At 34.5% G+C, this 21,441-nt stretch overlaps 2 protein-coding genes across 2 annotated transcripts; both read right to left on the bottom strand.

The window, feature by feature from the left end:
- Nucleotides 1-5,107: 5,107 nt before the first annotated feature.
- LOC136807904 (MARVEL domain-containing protein 1-like) lies at nucleotides 5,108-7,697 on the bottom strand. Its single transcript, XM_067064522.1, has 4 exons — nucleotides 7,565-7,697; nucleotides 6,685-6,882; nucleotides 5,820-5,939; nucleotides 5,108-5,359 (listed from the first exon to the last, which is right to left on the bottom strand). The coding sequence occupies exons 1-4, from the start codon at nucleotides 7,658-7,660 to the stop codon at nucleotides 5,255-5,257; spliced, it is 519 nt and encodes a 172-aa protein (XP_066920623.1). The 5' UTR covers nucleotides 7,661-7,697; the 3' UTR covers nucleotides 5,108-5,254.
- A 6,315-nt stretch (nucleotides 7,698-14,012) lies between these two features.
- LOC136807905 (interferon regulatory factor 2-like) lies at nucleotides 14,013-20,367 on the bottom strand. Its single transcript, XM_067064523.1, has 8 exons — nucleotides 20,116-20,367; nucleotides 18,556-18,745; nucleotides 18,031-18,098; nucleotides 17,349-17,459; nucleotides 16,698-16,836; nucleotides 16,202-16,251; nucleotides 15,327-15,462; nucleotides 14,013-14,848 (listed from the first exon to the last, which is right to left on the bottom strand). The coding sequence occupies exons 1-8, from the start codon at nucleotides 20,326-20,328 to the stop codon at nucleotides 14,184-14,186; spliced, it is 1,572 nt and encodes a 523-aa protein (XP_066920624.1). The 5' UTR covers nucleotides 20,329-20,367; the 3' UTR covers nucleotides 14,013-14,183.
- Nucleotides 20,368-21,441: the final 1,074 nt, after the last annotated feature.

The following is a 21,441-nucleotide window of genomic DNA, read 5'->3' on the forward strand; positions in this document are numbered from 1 at the left end:
ATTCCGCCATTGAAAAGGTGTCAAGTAGGACGGTTTCATTCCGAATCGATTCGAAATGCAGCGCGAAAGGGATTTTGTTATAGAAAAAAAACAACGTCACACTGTTTGTAGAGGTTAAAAATACACGTTTTTTTTTTTTATTAGAAACCTAAAATTGGCTGAGCTGGATGTGCTTATTTTTTTAGCAATTTTCAGCCGAAATGTTCTTAATGCGTTTCTTAATTTTTCAGATACTCTAAATCAACAATAGATACAAAAAAGAGCACTTAAATTTGCAAAATTTGGACAATATTTGACTCTTGATCCACCCCTAAATTCGGTTAAAACTGCTTAAAAAGAGGAAAAAATTGTAGTTTCTTGTCATTTTTTTCCAAACTGAGGCTGGGCATGTTCTTAAGATGTTCTTAATTTTTCGACGAATTTCAGCCTATATGTTCTTATAAACTAGGTTCTAATAAAAAAAAAAACGTGTACTGGCATAATGACAAAAAATAAGGCTAAATACATTCACCGTCTGATTTTGATATACCGTTTTCTCGTCTCTTTTTTCGTCAAATTTACGGTATTACGGGATTTAGGCCAATCCCGTCGCACCATAAAAGTACAACCTCCCCCCCCCCCCCCCTTCGAAGGGTTTTTTAAATACTCATTCTTTTCTCTTTCTATTTGATTCACAGAGCAAGCGAAAACAGATTCACCCAACAAAAAGATGACACGTGAGGAGAGACAAATGGCCGAGTTGGTGGAACAAAGCATCCAGCGAACAGAGGATAAAATGCAAGGCGTTGAACGAGATGTCAAGAATGAGATTCGGGAAATGGTTCGATCTATTCGTCGTCAAATCCACGAAATGAAACGTAAACAAGATAAAGACTATGGGTTGTGAGCCATAATATTCTCCTCAATTCATGAAAATAATGACGTAATGTTTTTTACGAAAATACCCCGGTTTTTGCCAGTAGTAGCATTAAACATTGCATCATAAATATCATGAATGGGGTGAGTCTAAATTTAAATAGCGCACCGCGCTGAATCTAAAAATAGATTTTATTTTTGACATAATCATTACCTTCGATGTGTTTGTACGAGTTCCAATCCCATCAACCTTTGCGCTAATCTCTTTTGCACGTTAATTGCATCGTTTGACAAAAGATATATAACAGCTTGCACGTATCTTTAATTGAGCCGCGTTGAATTGTGGGATTGCAACTCGAACAAATGTCAAAAAAAAGTGAAAAGTAATAATTATGACGTATGCATTGCGGAGCGCTATTGCATGACCAAAAAGTATGCTTATACAGGGTGTCCCTAATTAAAGTATCGAGTCGAAACACAACTATGAGTAGAAAGTTTTATGTGCGTGTTCACAAAATTGTATTTTAAGCTCTCCCTCTTTTTTCTTTGTCATTACGATTAATTTATACGTTGTAACTACCTTTTGTAATAAGCCTGTGTGATGGAGAACGTTCTTATATTTTAGCGATAACACACACAAACTTTTCTACTCAATCGCATGTTCAAACTCGATACTTTAATTAGGGACACCCTGTAAACGAGAATTAAAAAGAAATGAAAAAACGCCTCTAGACCTCGGAGTGTGGCTTTTGTAAAACTCTGTTACGGCATGGAGGTTACGGTGATCTCTCTCTATCGTGAGGGAAATTATTTTCTCCATTTTTTGACTAGTTTTAACCATCGAGCGTATGCGAGCCAGTATGTCATTGTGAATGTTTTCTCTGTTTTTAAACTGGTAGTAGAAAATTCCATTATACGTTGGTCGCTTGGCTTTCTACTGTGAATGAAAAAGCATTTGGAAAACTTTACAATCTAAAAATGTTCCCTTCTATTTCTTTGTCATCTTTTGTTTCCGGTATACTTTTTCGAACTCTTCAAAAACAAATATACTTTTTGATTCGCTTTTAAACATTACAAATATTAATTAAGAATAACATTTTCCTTTGATGCTTTCTTGGAAAAATATTTCATGAAAAATTTCTACAATTTCTACATTATTTTCTGTGCTATTTTCCTTTTCCCCTTTATATAAAATCTGTATTTATCCGCACCATTGTAAATTAGTTTTGAAAAAGATATGTTTATCAGTCAAGGACACCTTCAAATTAGCCTATCATAGGCTGATTAGCCTATCATAGGCTATTTAGACTATTTTATATAGGCTATTTAGCCGAAAATCGATAAAAACCTCGATTTCTGACGAAATATAAATAGTCGCGTCTATTTTTCACCATTACTTCATTGCCCAAAGCCAAAAGAATCTTTTTCACTTAAACTGATATAACATTCAATTTTGGAAACAGAAATATGAATAAATTTACTATCCATCGGCTAACTAACCGATTATAGGCTAATTTTCTGATAATGAAGTGCCGTGTACAAAAACACATGTTTGTTAAAAAAAAATTTTTTTTCAAAAAGCCCGATTTTCTTACCCTGCAGTACCAAAAAGTGGAATATTTCCTAAACCAAAATTGACCCAAAGTCAAAATTTGTCATGAACATTTCTCTGACAATGAGAAACCATGTATTCCTTAGAGAAGACGCGACTATTTATATTTCGTCAGAAATCGAGGTTTTTATCGATTTTCGGCTAAATAGCCTATATAAAATAGTCTAAATAGCCTATGATAGGCTAATCAGCCTATGATAGGCTAATTTGAAGTTGTCCTTGACTGTTTATGTGATTAAAATTTCAGGTTTTTGCACAGAGCTTTCTTAACATAATATTTATTGCTTTGTATGTAGACGATCCTATCGTCTACACAAGATTTCTAAAAAACGGAATAGTTTGGGCGGGAGAGACGTGATAAATTCGGGTGGAGTAAGCAGTGGCGGAAATGTTTACAGTTCCAAAACTCTACCGCCACTTTTTTCCCGTAAACCGCCCTGACGCCCAAACTCTTTCCCGTGTTTACTGACCTTTAAACGTACGATAGCATCGTCTACTTTGTATGTAACAGTTTCCATAATTTTCTTAATTTATTTCGCATTGTAATATTATTTTAAACGTAACCGACGGTCGTGTAAAATTAATAAAGGTTAAATAAATTTTCACCGTGTGAATTTTGTCGAAAATTTTTTCACTATATAAATTATGGGGTCAATTTTTCACTTTCATTTTTTCTCCTAAAACATTTTTTACCGTGTAAATTTTGGTGTCTTTTTTTTTCAGCGTTCATTTTCCTCCATAAAACTTTAGGGTCATTGTTCATCATGGGGTCAAACATTTTTTCAAAAAAGTTTATCATTTCGTATTTATCCCACCAATATATATCCAATTTGCAAACAAAACTTCAATGTTCGTGAGAGTTTTTTAAATCATAATTTCTAGGATTTTTTCAATAAAGATGTTAGGCTCATGGATCTATATATCTGACCAACGTCGAGATATTGTCAGTGAACTAAATATTACCGACTTTATATAATTAAAACTTTATCTGGAAGTCTGTTTGATTCAACAACATACACATATTTTTATGTAAAAAGAAAAATTTCTTTTAGTCTGATTCGGTCAGCTGTGGTGTGTTTGAGAGACTCGAGGTCCTGGAGGCACCGGAGACACTCGCCTTTCATCAACTCCACTGCTGACGCAGAAATCACAAATTTCATTTGTAATATTTAAATTAAAGTTTTCAACTTAGTGTTTTTTGTTTTTTTTAATTACTATATTTTATTAGACAGAGATGACTCCTCAAAATCGCACTAAATTTCATTCGAAAATGCTCTTAAACACTGAGATGACTTGTCAAAATCACACTAAATTTCAGTGAACTCTTCAATGAGATGACGTCGAAAATGCTCTTACACACTGAGATGACTCATCAAAATCAACTAAATTTCATCGAAATACTCTAAACAAGATGACTCCTCAAAACCCACTAAATTTATGAAATTCTCTTAAACATGATAGACTCCTCAAATCACACTAAATTTCAGTCGAAAATGCTCTTAAACCTGAATGACTCCCAAATCACACGAAATTCAGTCGAAAATCTCTTAAACACAGAGATGATCCAAAATCCCACTAAATTCAGTGAAAAATTCTCTTAAACAATGGTGACTCTCAAATCAACTAAATTTCAGTCGAAAATGCTCTTAAACACTTAATGACTCTCAAAATCACACTAAAGTTCAGTCGAAATGCTCTTAACAACAGAGATGAAGCCGCAAATCCCTAAATTTCAGTGAAAAATTCTCTTAAACAATGAGATGACTCCTCAAAACCGCACTAAATTTTATTCGAAAATTCTCTTAAACACTGAGATGACTCCTCAAAATCACACTAAATTTCAGTCGAAAATGCTCTTAAACACTGAGATGACTCCTCAAAATCACACTAAATTTCAGTCGAAAATGCTCTTAAACACAGAGATGACTCCTCAAAATCGCACTAAATTTCAGTCGAAAATGCTCTTAAACACTGAGATGACTTCTCAAAATCACACTAAATATCAGTGAGAAATGCTCTTAGAAATGAGATTACCCCCGGAATCGCACTGAAATTTAGTGGAAGATTCACTCCTTAAGTAGCACTGGATTTTAGTGAAAATGTTCTTAAAAACTGTGCCCACAAGTAAAGCCGATGTGGTAAAAGTTTGCTTTCTTCTTCATTTTTCAATAGTTTTTGATTTCTTTTTCTTTTTGATAGTATTCCACAACTATATTTTTTGAACAAGCACAAAACGACTATCTACGGTCATTATATTTGGCATAACAGGAATTTCGTAGACTGTCAAATTTTAAAAACCCGCAAGTAGTTTGTAAGTGCCTTAACTTTGAGTTGGAAAGTGAGTTTTAACATAGACTTAAGACCTAGGAGGAGCTTTAGGATCTGAGGTGGACCATTGACGAAGACGAGAATATAGCCTGGAAGCCAAATCAAAATATCCGATTAGATAAAGTAGAGAGCCCTCCGCTGCAAATTATATTGCGACAGACTTAAAAGGAAATTAACACCGTATTTTTGAAAACAACGTATGTATATTTATTTCAAATTGTTTGTTTTTCAAACTCGATTACTTCTTTAACCGAAATTACTTATTTGTAAAAGCCTGATACATTCAATCGTGAAGTAACTTCACATCAAGTGTATTGTTTCACATGATTATCTTTCCAACCAAAATGTTTCAGCAAATCCAAATCCATAAGTTAAGATACACAGATTTACAACGTATGAAGATTTACAATAGAAAATGTGTTTGTTGTATGATGAAGGAATTCATTCCCAATCCTCTTTCTAAATAGCACCAGCACGTTCATAAGGTTCATTGCTACTTCTCCATTCGCGGTAATAGAAATACGCGTGTAATGCTAACGTGATGACGGTCAAAAATCCAAATGCCTATAATGAAAAGAAAATATTGATTGGAACTTCATTTTTAGTGGTATGCCAATAATTTTAGCGATACTGAAAACTGCAGGTAAATCCATGAAGGTAACTGTAAATGTAAAGCCGCATAGGTCTTCTACCCAAGCGGAGTTTGACATTAAAACGTTTAGATTAGTGTACTATAATCTAAAGTTTTTAATCTCAAACTCCGCTTGTGTCTGATATTTTTCAATGACAGTGACGTTTTTTAAGAGAAGAGTTTAATTTCCCCTTTTTAAGAGGAAGTTAAAAGTAAACTACCAGCCATTTACCCCTAAAACACAAAATGGTATTCCGGAATAAAATAAATTCTCAAAGAAGGCTGATATCACTGGTATTGATGAACATTCAATTTTTCCTTGTAGAAATTTCTTAGAAGAACAAAACTTAAGTATAACAGAAAACAACGAAAATCTATGAGGTGAAACCTCACCGTTGCAGCTTTGAGTCGTTCGCATTGGTAGGCATCACATGGATCTTTATTCGACTGACCAGCCAGCACACAGGATGCGATGAATAATAAGAACGCCCACAATACACTGTTGATAAAAAACTGAAATGAAAAACGATTCAAACTCATTCATATATCTTTGGTTACAATAATAGGAGCTTCATTTGACTATTTAAGCCCGTAAAACAGCAATCTTCAATAACCAGTAAGCTCTGTATTTGAGCCTCCTAAGGAGTTCAATGCACAAATCATTTCCAAAAAGGTTTTGTAGATCGACCCCTTCTCCTTTTGGTACCCCATATCTTGTATTCCGCACCCCTGTGTTAGACCCGTTGGGATCCTAGCCCCACTGGAAAATCTGGCAAAAACTTGGTCCCCGGTAGGAAAATACCCTGGAATTTTAGCCCCACTGTGAAATTGACTTATATTTCATCCCCACTCGAAATTAAATGTTTAAAAATTGCACTCCATCATCACTGGATTTTCTAGCCTTTGAACAATAGAATTTCTATCCCCGTTGGGATTTCAGTAGGAATTTCTATCCCACTGAGGAAAAAAGTGGGTGTTATTCCCCTTTCTAAGTCTAAGAGAAGGTTTCATCTTCTCTTGAGACTCAAACAATGCATAACAGAATCAAAGCTCTTTGAGAAAACAGGACGTACAATTTTTCAAAAAAGTGGACAAACTGGAACGTTTATAAACTGTTATTTTTGCTTTGGTTGGTCGTCAACATGTAATAAAAGCAATTTTGTTCCTTTTTCTGAAGAACACGTCACCTCTATTACTTCAAATGACAATTTGTAAAGTATCTTATAAAAACAAAACAACAAACAAAATTACTACCAACCCATCTAGCGTAATTGATATTTTGATATTGTTCATTGCATCCTAACAAAAGAATAACGAAGAAGACGAAGTAGAACAACCAGGGAAGAACTGTACAAAACAAAAAGAAACCAGTTTGATTAAATAATTGATCGGCTACTATATCGGAAACATTGCCACGCCATGCTGCTAATATACACCAACAAATCATCACCATTAACTGAAAAACGAAAAAAAAAAAAATATTTTCATTTCCAGTAACAATGGAATAAGTCTTACTATTCATGATAGCACCATTGCAATGTCTTCAACGGACCCAACAGCTGATTGGTTAAAAGTGATGTATTGACTGATTTTACGTCACTTACAACCAATCAGCTGTTGGGTCCGTGATGTAATGTCAGAAGACATTGCAATGGTGCATATCATGAATACTTTTGTTTTGTGTTCGTTGAATAGATATTCGTGAGTGGAATATTATCACAGTTACTATCTAGAATATTTTAATATAGATCATTCATTGGAATGAAATAAAGATCTTTCCTCATATGAAACCGTTTATATATGTTTTATTCAAATTCCCTAGGCTGAAAAGTATGTTAATATGAAAATGGCTGCCGGAGTAGGCATGCAAATGACATCATTTGTATGGGATCTTTTCGAGAATTTGTATCGTTTATGCATATATTTGCAAAAAGTGTAGGTAGTAGCATAGCCAAAAGGGGCGCAAAATTTGTGTGGGAGAGCAGATCTTTATGACAACTCTGCGCCCCTTCTGTCTGCGCTACTGTGTACAGAACATAAAATAGAGACTAAACAGCTAAAATTCACGGTCAATCTTCCAAAAATTTTCCCTAAAAGTCTCCAAAACACATAGATTTAGAAAAAGGTAGCATACTTACAAAATTGACAAGTAATAAAACACCAGAAGGATTTCTGAGGAATTTTAAGGATGGTCCACCACCAGTGTTTTGTGGAATCATCTCATTCTCCACCATTTTGAATTTCTAAATATCTATTTTCTAAAAAGTAATACAATAGACTTTTTCATAAATTACGTTACGAACATCACTTGCCTCGTTTTGAAATTATTGCCATGGTGATGAACACCCAGTGGATTTTATTAGAACTATTTTCTTTTAATGAAATAATCATTTAATGTCTCAAGAGACATAACCCCCATTGTAATTATTTGAATACAAGGTACAACAAGATACATCCAAAGACATCCCCTTGTCTATTTAACGTAATAATGATATTACCCGGGGGCACTGACTTTGACGGCCGACGAGAATGTGTTGCTGGAGTTTAAGGTGGACCCGGTCAGATATGAATGTTTGGTAAATTTAGGCCCCTGTCGGAACAAAAAATTGAAAAAAGCCCATTTTCACCCTAAAAAATGGCAAAAATTACGACAACAGATTGAAAAATCTTCTAATCCTTCCGTCTTAAGAATTCATATGATTTTCATGAAATTCGCAACTATTCCTACTCATTTTGACTCATTTCTCGTACATCGGAATCATATTAGGAATCATAATCACATAATCATCAAGCAACAATAAAAAACCCTCAAAACTTTTCATCAGTTAACGAATACTTTGATTTTCTTTCCATCAACAAATTTTACTAGATATTCTTGATAACGCTTTCAAAACAAAGTCTAGTCCACAAAAACAACGGTTTGTCATTGTCGTGTCAAATTACAACAGAAGGGAAATCAATGACCTTATCTCTTGACTTGTGATACGCTTGTGCAAATAATCGTAAAAAGTGCAAATTTAGCAAGATTCAGGACTGAAGGACACGTTTTTTTTATAAGAACATCCAAATTTTTTGAAGCCTTCAGATGTTCTTAATTTTTTGGGTTTTACGCCTGAAAATATTCTTAAAATTTTCTTAATTTCTCCATTTTGAGACCCATTTTCCTGAAAAATTGGGTGTTTTCGAGTTTGCAAAGCCTTAAAATGTCCTGTTCTTAGCATTTTGGTCACCAAGGCCTTAGTTTGTTCTTATAAAAAAAACTTGTATCGTAAAACTAAACAGCAACAAAGGTCCTCTTAAGAAGCCCTTCTAATACCCCTGTCTCACAGCCCCGGAGGAACTTCTTCCTACAGTGTGGATGGTAATTTCTATCAAAATCCTAATTGGGATAATTGATTCTATTGTTCCCAGGTCAAAAAATATAGTTGGGATGATTTTGGAGTGCAATTTATTTATTTTCATTGAATTTCAGATGATTTTTCAGTGGGGCTGAAATTGTAGGGCATTACTCCCACCGGGGACGAAATTTTAGTGAAATTTTAACCAAATTTCCCAGTGGTCCGTGACACAGGGGTGTCTCTTGGCTTTGACTTAGGGCTTACATGATTTGAGCATACAAAAACAACACCTGACTAAACCATTTCTAAGAGCATATATTTTCCAAACTCGTGTTACTAACATAGTGCAAAAAACTAAGCTCAATATAAATCCATTTGCTATCTCGCAAAAACTATTCAAACAATCCATACCAACACAGACACTCCCACTCTGACACGTGTATAACTTGTTTCACGTTTTTTTATTCCACGTGTAAGCTCAACTCTCGACAAGAATCTGACCTGGTACCTCTCTTCGGAGTATCATAAAAAACTCGGAATAAAAAAAACAACAAAACTAGTGCCCACAGCATTCAAAAACGAAGCAACTCTTTTAAAATGTACACGCTCAACATCGACAAAAAATACAAAAAATTGAATTCATAGATTAACGACCGCCATAAAAAATCACTCATTAACAACAATAATCTACCCATTCACATCACTTAATCGTCTATGATGAAAAAATAACAAGAAAAATACTTCCGGGGGTTTACACAAGGACGTGATATAATGAAAACATCCAGACAAATACCCCCTGGAATTTTATATGTCAAAAGTCATATGTGTCAATCTCAACCTTGCATTAATTGAGCTTCATGGAGCTTTTCAAAATTAGCATATTAAAAAATTCGATTTTCTATAAGAATAAAACAACCGTTACAGTCCTCAAAGCCTCAAAATCAAGAGTGTGCTATTAAATAGAAAATGTTCTTAGAAAAAAATACGTTTTTTCATAATTTCTTCTTCAGACTAAAGTCTGTATCAAAAGCATGTAGTTTTTGACCTTTTCTCAGCACCCATTTATGCTATATGTTAGAAAGTTATACACCGTTGGAAAGATATTTCCAAGCAGAATAATCTATAGGATTAAAGATTTTTTGACATTTATAAAAACTGTATTAAAACAAGCACTAAGTATATGTAATCACATGATAACGAGTGCAATTCGAATATAATTGCACGAGTGATTTTTTGTTATTAATTTTCCGAGTCCGAAAGGACGAGGAAAATTCGAAACAAAAAAATCACGAGTGCAATTTTCGAATTGTACGAGTTATTATGTGATTACGAGCTAATCGCACAATGGCTTTCACTACTTTTTCCCAGTTAGGAAAGTAAATTACAGAAATTACACTGAGAGTTTTATATTTTTCTCTTCTCTTTATGTCTTTCTTTTATTGTTGTTTATTGATTTTCTTTCTCACAAAATAAATTTCGAATGCAATTAAAACGTTCGATGCAAAAAAAATGTAAGAAAAAACATTAAAATCAATTTTGTAAACATTGGCGCCGCATTGGAGAGTGTGATTAACGATTAATTGCTCTCTACAGGATGCAATTAACGATTAATTGCTCTCTTTGAGGGCGTGCCAAATAAGAAAAAATAACCCATCGTGCGATTACTGGCTTTATCATATATGAAGATCCTCTTTATAAGCACACTGTTCATTTCAAGAATTAAAATCAAGGTTGGGAAAATTTGTAATATATGACAAGAATTCTAACTAATCAAGGCTCTAAAATTAGCCTGTAAATAGGCTGCCAAGATCCCTTTAATACAGGGCCGGCGAAACGGGGAAAAAAAACCAACCAACCATGGTGGCGCCTCCTTAGACACTTACTATATGGCCCCTCCACCTTCAAAATTGATTCGCCGGCCCTGTTAATATGTTTTTATAAGAGGTACACATGATATATAAGAATACATATAACCCTACAACATATTTCAAATGCTAATAAGATAATAAGATAATTTGAGTGTCATTTTTACTCCTTAGAAACGAGTTTTGAAGTCAAATGGACGTTGTTTTGACGTTGTGTGCCGGCTGGGTACTTATAATGTAATAGATCACCAATAGAGACCTGTAATATGCTTTTCGTCACGCCTTTTCCTCTCTGAGAAAGTGTTATAGGGTAGCTGTTGACCTTTGACCTGACAGTGTATGTCATGACATATAATACATAAACCATAATATGACATAATTTATAAATTACATAATATTACATCAATAATTATAGTATGTCCAAATAATTCATTTTTCTTGTTTATGATAAGTGTTTTTTTTATAAGAGATAATCATATGAGAGCAAAAGGCTTCGATGGCCAAAATATTAAGAACAGGCTAAGAACAGGCTTTATAGACTCAATTTCTCAGTAAATTGCACAAAAATACTAAAAAATGGCGAAATTAAAAACATTAAGAACATTTTTAGCCTTAAAACTCAAAGAGTTAAGAACATCCAAAGGCTTCAAAAATTTGGAGGTTCTTATAAAAAAACATGTAGTGGAAAAAAAGGTTTGCACATTAAAGTTGTTAACGATTTATCCAGATGAAACTGGATTACACGTTTTTTTGTTTTTTTGTTTATAAGAATGGTGTTAATCCATTTCATGATGGATATTCTTACAGTATTCTTAGCTTAGGATCCTAATTCAGACTAGATTTAACATTTAGTATATACGTCTCAAGCATAAAATGGCATTTTTGTGAAAGGAGTGAGCCTTACTTGGGGGTAAATGGCAATTTATAATTGAAAATGCTCTAAAAATATCATTCTTAGCTTGAGTAGCCAAATTCCATGATGGTGATATTCATAGCATTATTCTCAATTTTTTGGTTATTTTCATCGTGGACATTCTTATAAAGTGTATTCTTATAAAAAAAACGTGCAGCACTCTCCAGAAAAGCAAATGTATTTACATTATCAGATATTTTCAATTTCTATAACGCCACATTACATTTTCTTTTTCTCTAGCTTCTCGATAGCAAATATCTGTGGTTTAGGACCAACTTGTTAAGACATCCACGGAAGCTATACTATAAAATAAAATTATTCGGTTTATATAAATATAATAAAGTTTCTCTGATTTGAATTAGCATAGCCTTCTTAGCTTAAAAGCCTTTTGATTCGAATTTGTCCTAATTAGAAAAAATATTTGGTCCCTATGTCGAATTATAAAAGTCATTTCAAGGCAAAAAACTCGAATGGAAATTTTCAGCTATTACTATATTACATCGATTATACAGGTCATGTATGGAAAAAATTGTGTCAAAATTAAACAAAGCTTTTTAAAAAAAGTTTATCTACAGGTTACAAAAATGAAAATATTTCTAAAAACTGGTTTTTAAGAACTGAAAAAATGAATAAATTCACAATAAATTCTACCACACAATAGAGTCATTAAAGTAAATAAAATTCAATAAAAATTGACATGTATGGTAATAAAAAATTGTGTATGGGTGAATTATGATGCATAAAAATTAAATTCTCAAATGCTAACTCTAAATATTTAAAAAATCAAGAGTCAGTAATTTTGTCAAATTATAGTGTAAAGGTTACACAGTGTATAGAAATGCTAAATATACACGAAAATACATTCAAAGGCTAAAGAAAATATCATTCCAAACGAAAGTAGATATTTTTCATTTTCAGCTTTTGGTAGAAGAAACTCTTGGGAAGATTTATAGATAGGGACCATCCATATAGTACGTACGCAGTGGAGGGGGGAGAGGGGGGTTTAGCAAAAGCGTACATCTATTGTTTAAATGACATCATTTCTATTGTTCTCCGCGTACAAGGGGGGGGTATCAAATTTGTGGAAAATCTTTGCGTACATACTCTATGGAGTACGGCACTTCATCATATTACAAACGTATACAGCCTGATTAAGTTCATTGAATTTTTAGATCGAAAAATCGAAACCTCAGTACCCCTGCATGAATAAATTTCAAATGGCAAGTCAGAGCTGGATTCGTACACCCCCTTCTCCCAGACACCTTGGGATTTTATTAGCCAGTGGGGATAAAAATAATGGACCAAATCTCGATGGGGATTAATATTGCCATGTTTTATTATGGCTGGAGATTTCAATTCCATTGTTTTTTTAGCAAGAAAATTCAGTGGGGATGGAAAAAACGGCACAATATTTTGCAGTGAGGATTTGCATATCTGATTACTTTCAGTGGGAACAGAAATTAGAGTGCAATTTTCCATCGCACCAGGGGACGATGTTTTGACCAATTTTTCCAGTGGGAAGTGTTCCCAGTGGGTCTGTGAGAGAGGGTGTATTCGTCCCGTTTCCCTTAAACTTCACACAGAATTCCATCTTTCTCCACCAAGAAACCCTTACGCAAACGACTACTTTACATTCCGTTTAACTAAAAATTTCATTTTAAAACCAAAAGTCAAATCTTAGCATACAGTACTATCCCTACAACTGGTTAAGAAAAATTTCATATAAAACTCATTATACAAAAAAAAACAAAGTATATTATCTTTTGAAAAAGTATCTTCACCATTTAAATGTCTTCTCATTTCTCTATCCAAAAAAAAATTTCAGCTTTCTTATCATAAAGACCAACAACTTAAAAACAAACTAGCTGTTAGAAAACCTATTATATGTTCAATTTATGTATGAGCTAGGTCAAACCAACTTTTCTAAACAAATAAAATCGAAAAAGCCTCCCTGGGCTAGCAGGAAGCTATAGAACTGAGTCAATAAGACTTTTGAAGAACATATTTATTTCAATAGAAAGGATGGTAAAATTTAATTTTTATCTTTTTATGTCCTATTTTTCATAATTTACTGCCGCTATCAATGTTTTCACCCTGATTTCGGATTTAAAAATCCGTCATCCGCAAAATTAAATTCTCGCCAAAATTAGCTTTTTCCCTGATCCGCCAAATTGAATTTCCTACGAAAACACTTTTTCAGCCATCCGCCAAATTAAATTCCCGCCAAAATTTCTTTCCTTACTCTCTAATTTGAAAGCTTCCTATCGCATAACAGAGGCTAAACGAGTTCTTCTTTACTGCTTATTCGTTGAATTAAATAGGTTTGATCATAGTATAAGAAAGCCGCGGCTTTCGTATACTATGGTTTGATAAAGTTAAACAATCACAATACCCAATTAAATTGACTCACTCCCTTGAGGGTGTTCGGTATTTCATACCAATTTGTTGACAACAAAAACACGTCTAATACTTTATTGATCCAACCAGAATATTTTTTTTCAAACTGAACTGAAGTGCAAAACAGGAGTACATACAAGTTCCTTGGTGCCATTCCATTATGACCACTATCCAAATCTCCAGAAAGTTGATATAATTCTTAGATGTGAAAATGAGATATATCATACAATATCATCAAAACCAATCATTTTTGTTCATTGTTTTTGTTAGCCAAGGCCATCTGTTGCAATTGCTTCTGAATCATATCCAAACTAGTTGTGTTTGAAATTTCAACAAATAGTGGTTTCTGTGCTTTGATTTCTTTGAAAATTTTCTTAGCTAAGAAATGAGTGACCGAGAAATGAGTTAACATCTCTTTCAAAGGTTCCAGCCCAGGCCTCCACTGCTGACCGAGCGAGAAATAGCGTTCGCAAGAAGGTGCCGCACAAGACGCGCCGTTTTGGTATTCAATCAGTTTTGGCACAAAATCATTTTGAAAACTGTAAATCAACGTTTCCTCGCTACGGTTCAATAGACGGGGTGCCGATAACGCATTATCTGCTACGTAAACGCGCGCTTGGCATAAACGCGTAGCGCAAATGTCTCCATTAGGTTTTACAATGATGACAACACCGCGTTGTATGTTCTTTAAGATAGCCTGTGTATTTAGGTCATCTGAATCTGGAAAATAGATCTGTTCTGCATCCAAGGGACCAAAGATATTGGATAATATATTTTTGGCATCGGGCTCTTGAACCATATCAGTGGGAACAACCGGAGGAGGCTCGTGTGATATCCGCATCCCGTTCATGTTATTAACAATCTTGCATTCGACCTCTTTGTCAGAGAAATACAATTTGACACCAACAGCTGAGTAAAGAGAAAAAAAAGAAAAATAGTTAACAAATCTCGAAGTCGACCAAACAAAGTTATTTCTGATGTGGGGTATTTTTAGTTATAAGCATGGGTATGGTCCCTCACTTTTTTCCAGATTAAATTTTTTAAGGTCAATAGCCTTTTTTTATCCAATCAAATAACGTTTCGTGATGTTTGGAATGGGCTCTTCCAGAAAAAATTTGAATATGGGGTGGAGAATAAAACATCTTTGGGAAATTTACGTCCGGGGGACATTGTGAATTTTGACCCCCGGACAACGGATCTCACCCCCAGACAAGCATCAGTTGACCCCCGGACATTCAATATCACGCCTAATTAGAAGAAGTTTGCCCGTAAAACAAGGCAAATTTTGCAGATTTTTCACTACCCCCGGACAAAATATCCAATATATCCTCTATGTACAAAAATTTTCTGGAAGAGCCCAATAAACGATAAGAACATGAATGTTTACCAGTGACAGGTATGTTACTGTTAGCAGCGATATATGTAGAGATAGCACTACTCATCTGTGACAATTGTTCCATGTTATTGCTTTGTTGATGCTGATGTGTTTGTTGTTGTGCTTGCTGTTGCTCGCGAAGAAATTCCTATATAGCGGAGCGAGAAAAAATTCATAACGATTCTTGATATGCGACACTTAGATGCGTTGAAAAGTTTGAAAAAATAGCAGAATTTCGTCAATATCTCATCAGTCATTATAATGGTGCATAACCAACATACACGATCCCTACATATCATTTAACACTAAAATATCATGAGAGAAAGGACCCTAGCAGGCAACCACATTCGCTTATAGGGATAATCAGTTTTGGCATTTGACTATTTCAGTAAATTTTAATGTAAGTACACGTTAGAAGAACTACCTTTATTACACCTATATTACAAGGCAAGTATTCAACGGCCTTGAAATTAACACGCAAAGAATTACCAAGAATTTTATTTGCTTTTTCAAGGACACTACGGCTGGTTTTAATTTAAGGGTCTTTTTATTAACACGAGATTTTTCAATTCGTGTTAATAAAATGACTAGTAATATTTGTGTAATGAGGTATATAAAAAAAAGTCGAATTAGGAATCTTAGCAGGATATATAGCCGTCAATAAAACACAGGCTCTAAAAAAAAAAGTAGTTGCACTCTTTTTGAGCCTCACATACCAAGAGTTAATTGAATTAATTGGGCACCTCCTCCCTATTTCGGAAAATTTCGAAAAACTCTAGGCCCTTCAGCAAAAAGACGGAAGGGATTAACAGTCTATGGACCAAATATAACTATATTTTGATCCGTATTTTTAAAAGGAAAAGCTGAAAGTAATTGATTTTACTCACATCAACGATACTGTCGATCTTGTCGTCATCAAAAGCTGGTGGCATGTAATCTGAAAAAAAGAATGTTTCGAAATTAAAGGCGATTCAATTCGTTGTAAAAATTATCCCTGATAGCTGGTCATATATATCTCTTGAGAATAAGGAGCGATGGCCAAGTGGTCAAAGGCGTCAGCGTCTTAAACCAGGGATTTGCGGTTCGAATCCCCACTTCTTCCAATGTTCTGTTCAGTTCATAGATGGCCGAGCCGGCTGGCCATGGACCCCGTGAAAACAATCAAAAGATTGCCTAAAAGTCCTAGATTACTGGAGTATACGCATAAAATATCGATTATATCTATCAATCTTGAGAATTGCCATTTACTTTGGTTGGAAAGTGAAGCAAAAATTAGATACCAAACTTCACTTTTTCCTTTTTGGTTTTTGATTTTTCTGCAAAGACTGATCTTTTATTTGACACGTACAAGAGTCTTGACAATACTGTATATTTCTAACATACCATTACACAAGGTAGCTGCTTGATGATGTTGAGGTGTCAATTGAGGTGGTTGGTTTTGCGGTGGAGGAACATACATTCCACCAGTAGTTTGTTGTTGTTGTTGTGTATGGCGCATTTCTCCCATACCACCTTGCATTTGCTGGAAATCCAAGGAAAGATAGATTAAGAATACGAACAGGGTACAACCCAACTGAAAGTAAACTGTTGTGTAATTTCAATAGTTATGGCTGACAAGTGACATTCTTTTTTTAATTGTTTAGCAATTTCAAAACATTCGATTCAAAACGGTACATTGTCTTTTGAGGGCCAGTTTAAATTTAGAAAGGAGGAGGAAGCTGTGATGTGCGCAAAAACTGACGCATTTGTGTCCTTTGTTTTCGGTGACTAAACCAAAATTGAACCAGCTTACTTGGCGCACTTTTTTTGGTGATTGATAATAATTTGGTTTTGATTGTGATTTTACAATTTCAAAACATTCGATTCAAAATGGTACATTGTCTTTTGAGGGGGTCTAAATTTTGAAAGGAGGAGGAATCTTGGATAGAGTAACGTTTCCCTAACTATAGCTGAAAGAGAGCCGTATCACAAAAAACTTTTCTGTTCCCACTTTGGACAATAACGAAGGGAGCAATGTTACTGTAGTCATCTTACTGATTGCATTTCGAGTTCCTTAGCAAAACCATTGAGATCCATTTGCGGTGCAGTGTTTCCGTAGTATGGTGTTTGCTGCTGGTAGCTTTGGTAAGGATAGGGTGGTGGGTTCTAGAAAAGAAAAGCACAAGCTGTTTAGTCTCATACGTCATAGAACTGATCATCCATTCCGTGCATACCACGCTCTTTGATGAAGGGATATGGTGAATGTGACTATCTGACCTGGTTAATAAGCCAAAACAATCAAAACCACGATTACTTTTTGCTTGAAAACGAAAGCAATTTATTTCTAATGTTCATAGATGGTTTTTATTTTGGTGCGATTGTTTTGTTTTAACCAATCACCGCAATCATCCCAAATCCGGCCAAACCTGAGCAGATTCTCTTACGGAGCCGTGACCCTTAGAGTGAATACATACCAAGCCATGCTTATGGAGTATCCGAATCTGCTTTAAGTTTAAAAGCTGTCCGTCTATTCGCGCTCCCTACAAAGCTACTTGTAGTGAATTAGGTTAGCCCTACTTCTGCATTGTACACCCCTTTTTTAATCAATAGAATAGTTTTTATAGAAAAGTACCCGAAGAAGACCGGGAGTTTGCCAATAATTTTGAATTTAAACAATAAAACTAGTGGGAAACGCAGGCGTTGCGTCGTGATTTCTGCAGCTTACATTACAACTTACTGTATTTGCTTTACCGCCATTCATGTGATTTGAATCGTTTGCCTTATTCTTGATAATCTCAAGCTCCTCTGTAAAAGAACAGAAAAAAATTTAAAAAATATATAAAATAAACATCAACATAATTCCCAAATTATCAAAGTCCATAAATGATTTTTATTAATACATACGCAAAATAGTGCTGAAAATTATTTTGAACCTGATAAATGAAATAAATAAATGAGTATGGATCGCAAAATTAAGTACAGTATTCAAGTTTCACTTGTTCCCATAAGGTTGGCTGTTGATACACGTTTTTTTATAAGAACATCAAAACTTTTTTAAACCTTGGGATGTTCTTAACTTTTTGAGTTTTTAAGCCTGAAAATGTTCTGAGCATATTTTTATTTTCGCCATTATTTGGGTATTTTTTGTCTATTTTCCGAAAAAATTGGGTGATTTAGAGTCTGCAAAACCTTTAAAATGTTCTTAACTTGTTCTTATCATTTTGGCTATGTTTTTATATGGTTTACTCTTATATTTTCAAACCTGGTGTACGGAAACGGTACACTCGGAAGGGATCATTGCCATCCAACTGGTGATAATTTGTCATCTCTTCAATGTCAGGCATTTTGTGCAAAGCATTCCTAAAACGTGTTTTCCATGTTGAAATATCTGGTGGATCACCCTGCTGGTATCTGCCAGTGTGTTCTGCCCATTTCCTAAAGATTGTTGCATCCTATAAAAACAAAGAGCAGAAGAAATGAGACATATTTTTTTGTTTCTTCTTCGTTAGTCTTGTTAGAGAAAAAAAAATGATTACTTTTCAGTTTAGACAGCCTTCCAATAGTAACAATCTCAAGTTACTGAAATCTGGGAGCCTCCCAGGTAAAGCCCTGTGTATAGAATATAATTTTTAGCATTTTGAGTCTTTTTTTCGACAGCTACTAGCTTGCAGATTTAGGGGCGGATTTATTAAGGGACATGTTGCTTATCTTTATAATTTTTTGAATAAATAAAAGACTGTCCAGAGTTTTTTTCAGCTTTTTTCTATAAAGAAATTCAATTTGCATTTTGCAGTCCACTGCAACCTTTTCCAGGTAAAAAGAAAGATCAGCTGACGGAGTTGACCTTTTTTCATCTCAACTTATTATCAAAGGTATTTTTGAAAAAGTTTTCCAGGATTTACTATAGAATCAGTTACGGAAATGATACAGATCGGAAATGTACCTTTTTTTCTTTCATTTCTTTACAGAATTTCATTCTGGTGCAAACTCAAAAAGTGTGAAAATGAATTCAGGCAAGGATATGTTATAGCGGAGCTGGATAACGTACATTTAAAAAAGCCTTGTTCTATCTCTGTCCCTGACATTAAAATTTGATATGAAATTGAACTTTTTAAATTACAAACTCGTGAAATTTGTATTTCCTCTTAGCCAATGATTCTGCTGCTGCATTTATCGTTCACGATTGAAAACTTTTAATTATCAAGAGGGTCTGTAAAACATTGGTGAATGACAATTTAAAAAAATGAAAAACATTGTTTTCATTAGTAAAGTTATAAGAAGCTTCTTCTGTAAGATTATAAATAGTACTTTTTCATTTGAAATACCGCACTACACCGTGGGGTGCCTCACTTTCTAACTGATATTTTCAGATAGCAAGTCGGTATGTCTTATTATGGAAAACATTTCAAGTCAATTGAAACAATATTCGTCAAAATATTTACATCCGAAAATTTTAAAGAGAAATCATGAAAGCTTCTCAAATTCATAACACACGCTGATAAAAATAGATTTCATTTACAAGGAAGCTTTTGGGGTATCTTCTACAAATATTATTTTGATGAAAAGCGGGAACATCATAGCAAAATATGTGCAAACGTAATGCATGAATACTTTGTCTGCTTCATTTTTCATATAAAAACAGAACACTCAAGGGGAAAGAGATGGATTATTATTATCAACACTTTACAATAGAAAAGACAAAGAAGCAATCCGCTAAGGAATTCTCGTCCTTCATCCAAATCCGCTATAACATATCTCTGATTCAGGTATTTCTTCTTTTAATGTGAAAGTCAAAAAACAGAGCCAGAGTTTTCTTCCTCACCCTTTCCTCATCGAAACCAGGTCTTCCATAATGTTTCCATGACAACCGAAAAACTTTTCCGTTTGTTTTAATCCATGAGCATCCAGGGCAATCATTAACATCAAGTCTTTCAACAAGCCAAGAACGTAGTTTTTTCTTTTGGTGCACTATGCCTTCAGATAGTGAAGGACTGTATGGTTCATAACCATCAAAATCATTTCCTGGAGAGGCCATTGCTATTAGTTTTTATATCTGAAGTTAAATAAAAAGGGTTGTTTCATTTTAGCATAAAATAAGAAAGGGAGCATTCGAAAACTACGTTTGTCCAAATTTCCCTACTTTCAGACCCTCTTGTATATAAACGATCTTCACCGCTGTATAAGAACCTCTGAAACATATCATTTTGCTGATGATACTCAATTACTAAACTTTTCAAAAACTGTATGGAGTCTTTGTGGGAGGGTTAATGCTGATCTCAGAGACTTAGTCAGTTGGCTTAATGCTAACAAAAATTCCTTAAATGCTAGCAAAACTGAGTTTGTTATTTTTCGTTCCCCTTGGAGACAGATGGACTGTATTCCAAGAATTAAGCTTTGGGGGAAAATCCTATCACCAAGTAAAAGTGTGAAGTATTTGGGTGTTCACCTTGACAATCATCTAAACTGGAACGTTTATACTTCTTTCGTTGCTGCTAAATTGAGAAGGACAAATGGGGCAATATCCAAACTTTGTCACTATGTTCCAATTCACATCTTTCTAAACATTTATTACATATTATTACATATTACATTATTATTACAAGTGACCGTAGCATAAAGGTAGAGCAACCAGCTACGGTGCGCAAGGTTGTGGGTTTGATCCCCAGCTGGGTCATACCAAAGATTCCCGAAATGGTACTTGATGCCTCTCTGCTTGATGCTCAGCAACTAAAGAGACGGATCAAGGGTAAGTGGAGAAATCCAGGGAAAGTAGTGACGCCCTCCCCTACCTTCGGGTAGACAGCTATACGAAAAGGGAGCCTTCGGGTCGCCCTCAACTGCGGTCGCAAACTTACTACTTAAACATTTATCATGCAATTTTTGCCTCTCATGTTCGCTATGCTAGTCAACTCTGGGGACTGTGACAATACTGTCAGCTTAAATTACTCAAAATCTTTGATCAGATGAAAGTAATGAATATCTTATTTATTCAAAAATACCTCCAGGGCAATCTTCCGTCTGATGTCCTATCAACACTTAATTTTGATGAAATTGATCACAAAACTGGCAAAAGGGGCAAAGCTATTAAACTACTAAAACTTTCAACAGTCAAAACAACAAATTTTGGACTTAACTCTTTCTCTCGTCC

Source organism: Clytia hemisphaerica, unplaced genomic scaffold (assembly GCF_902728285.1).
Source record: "Clytia hemisphaerica strain Z4C2 unplaced genomic scaffold, Clytia hemisphaerica genome assembly, whole genome shotgun sequence".
NCBI lineage: Eukaryota > Metazoa > Cnidaria > Hydrozoa > Leptothecata > Clytiidae > Clytia > Clytia hemisphaerica.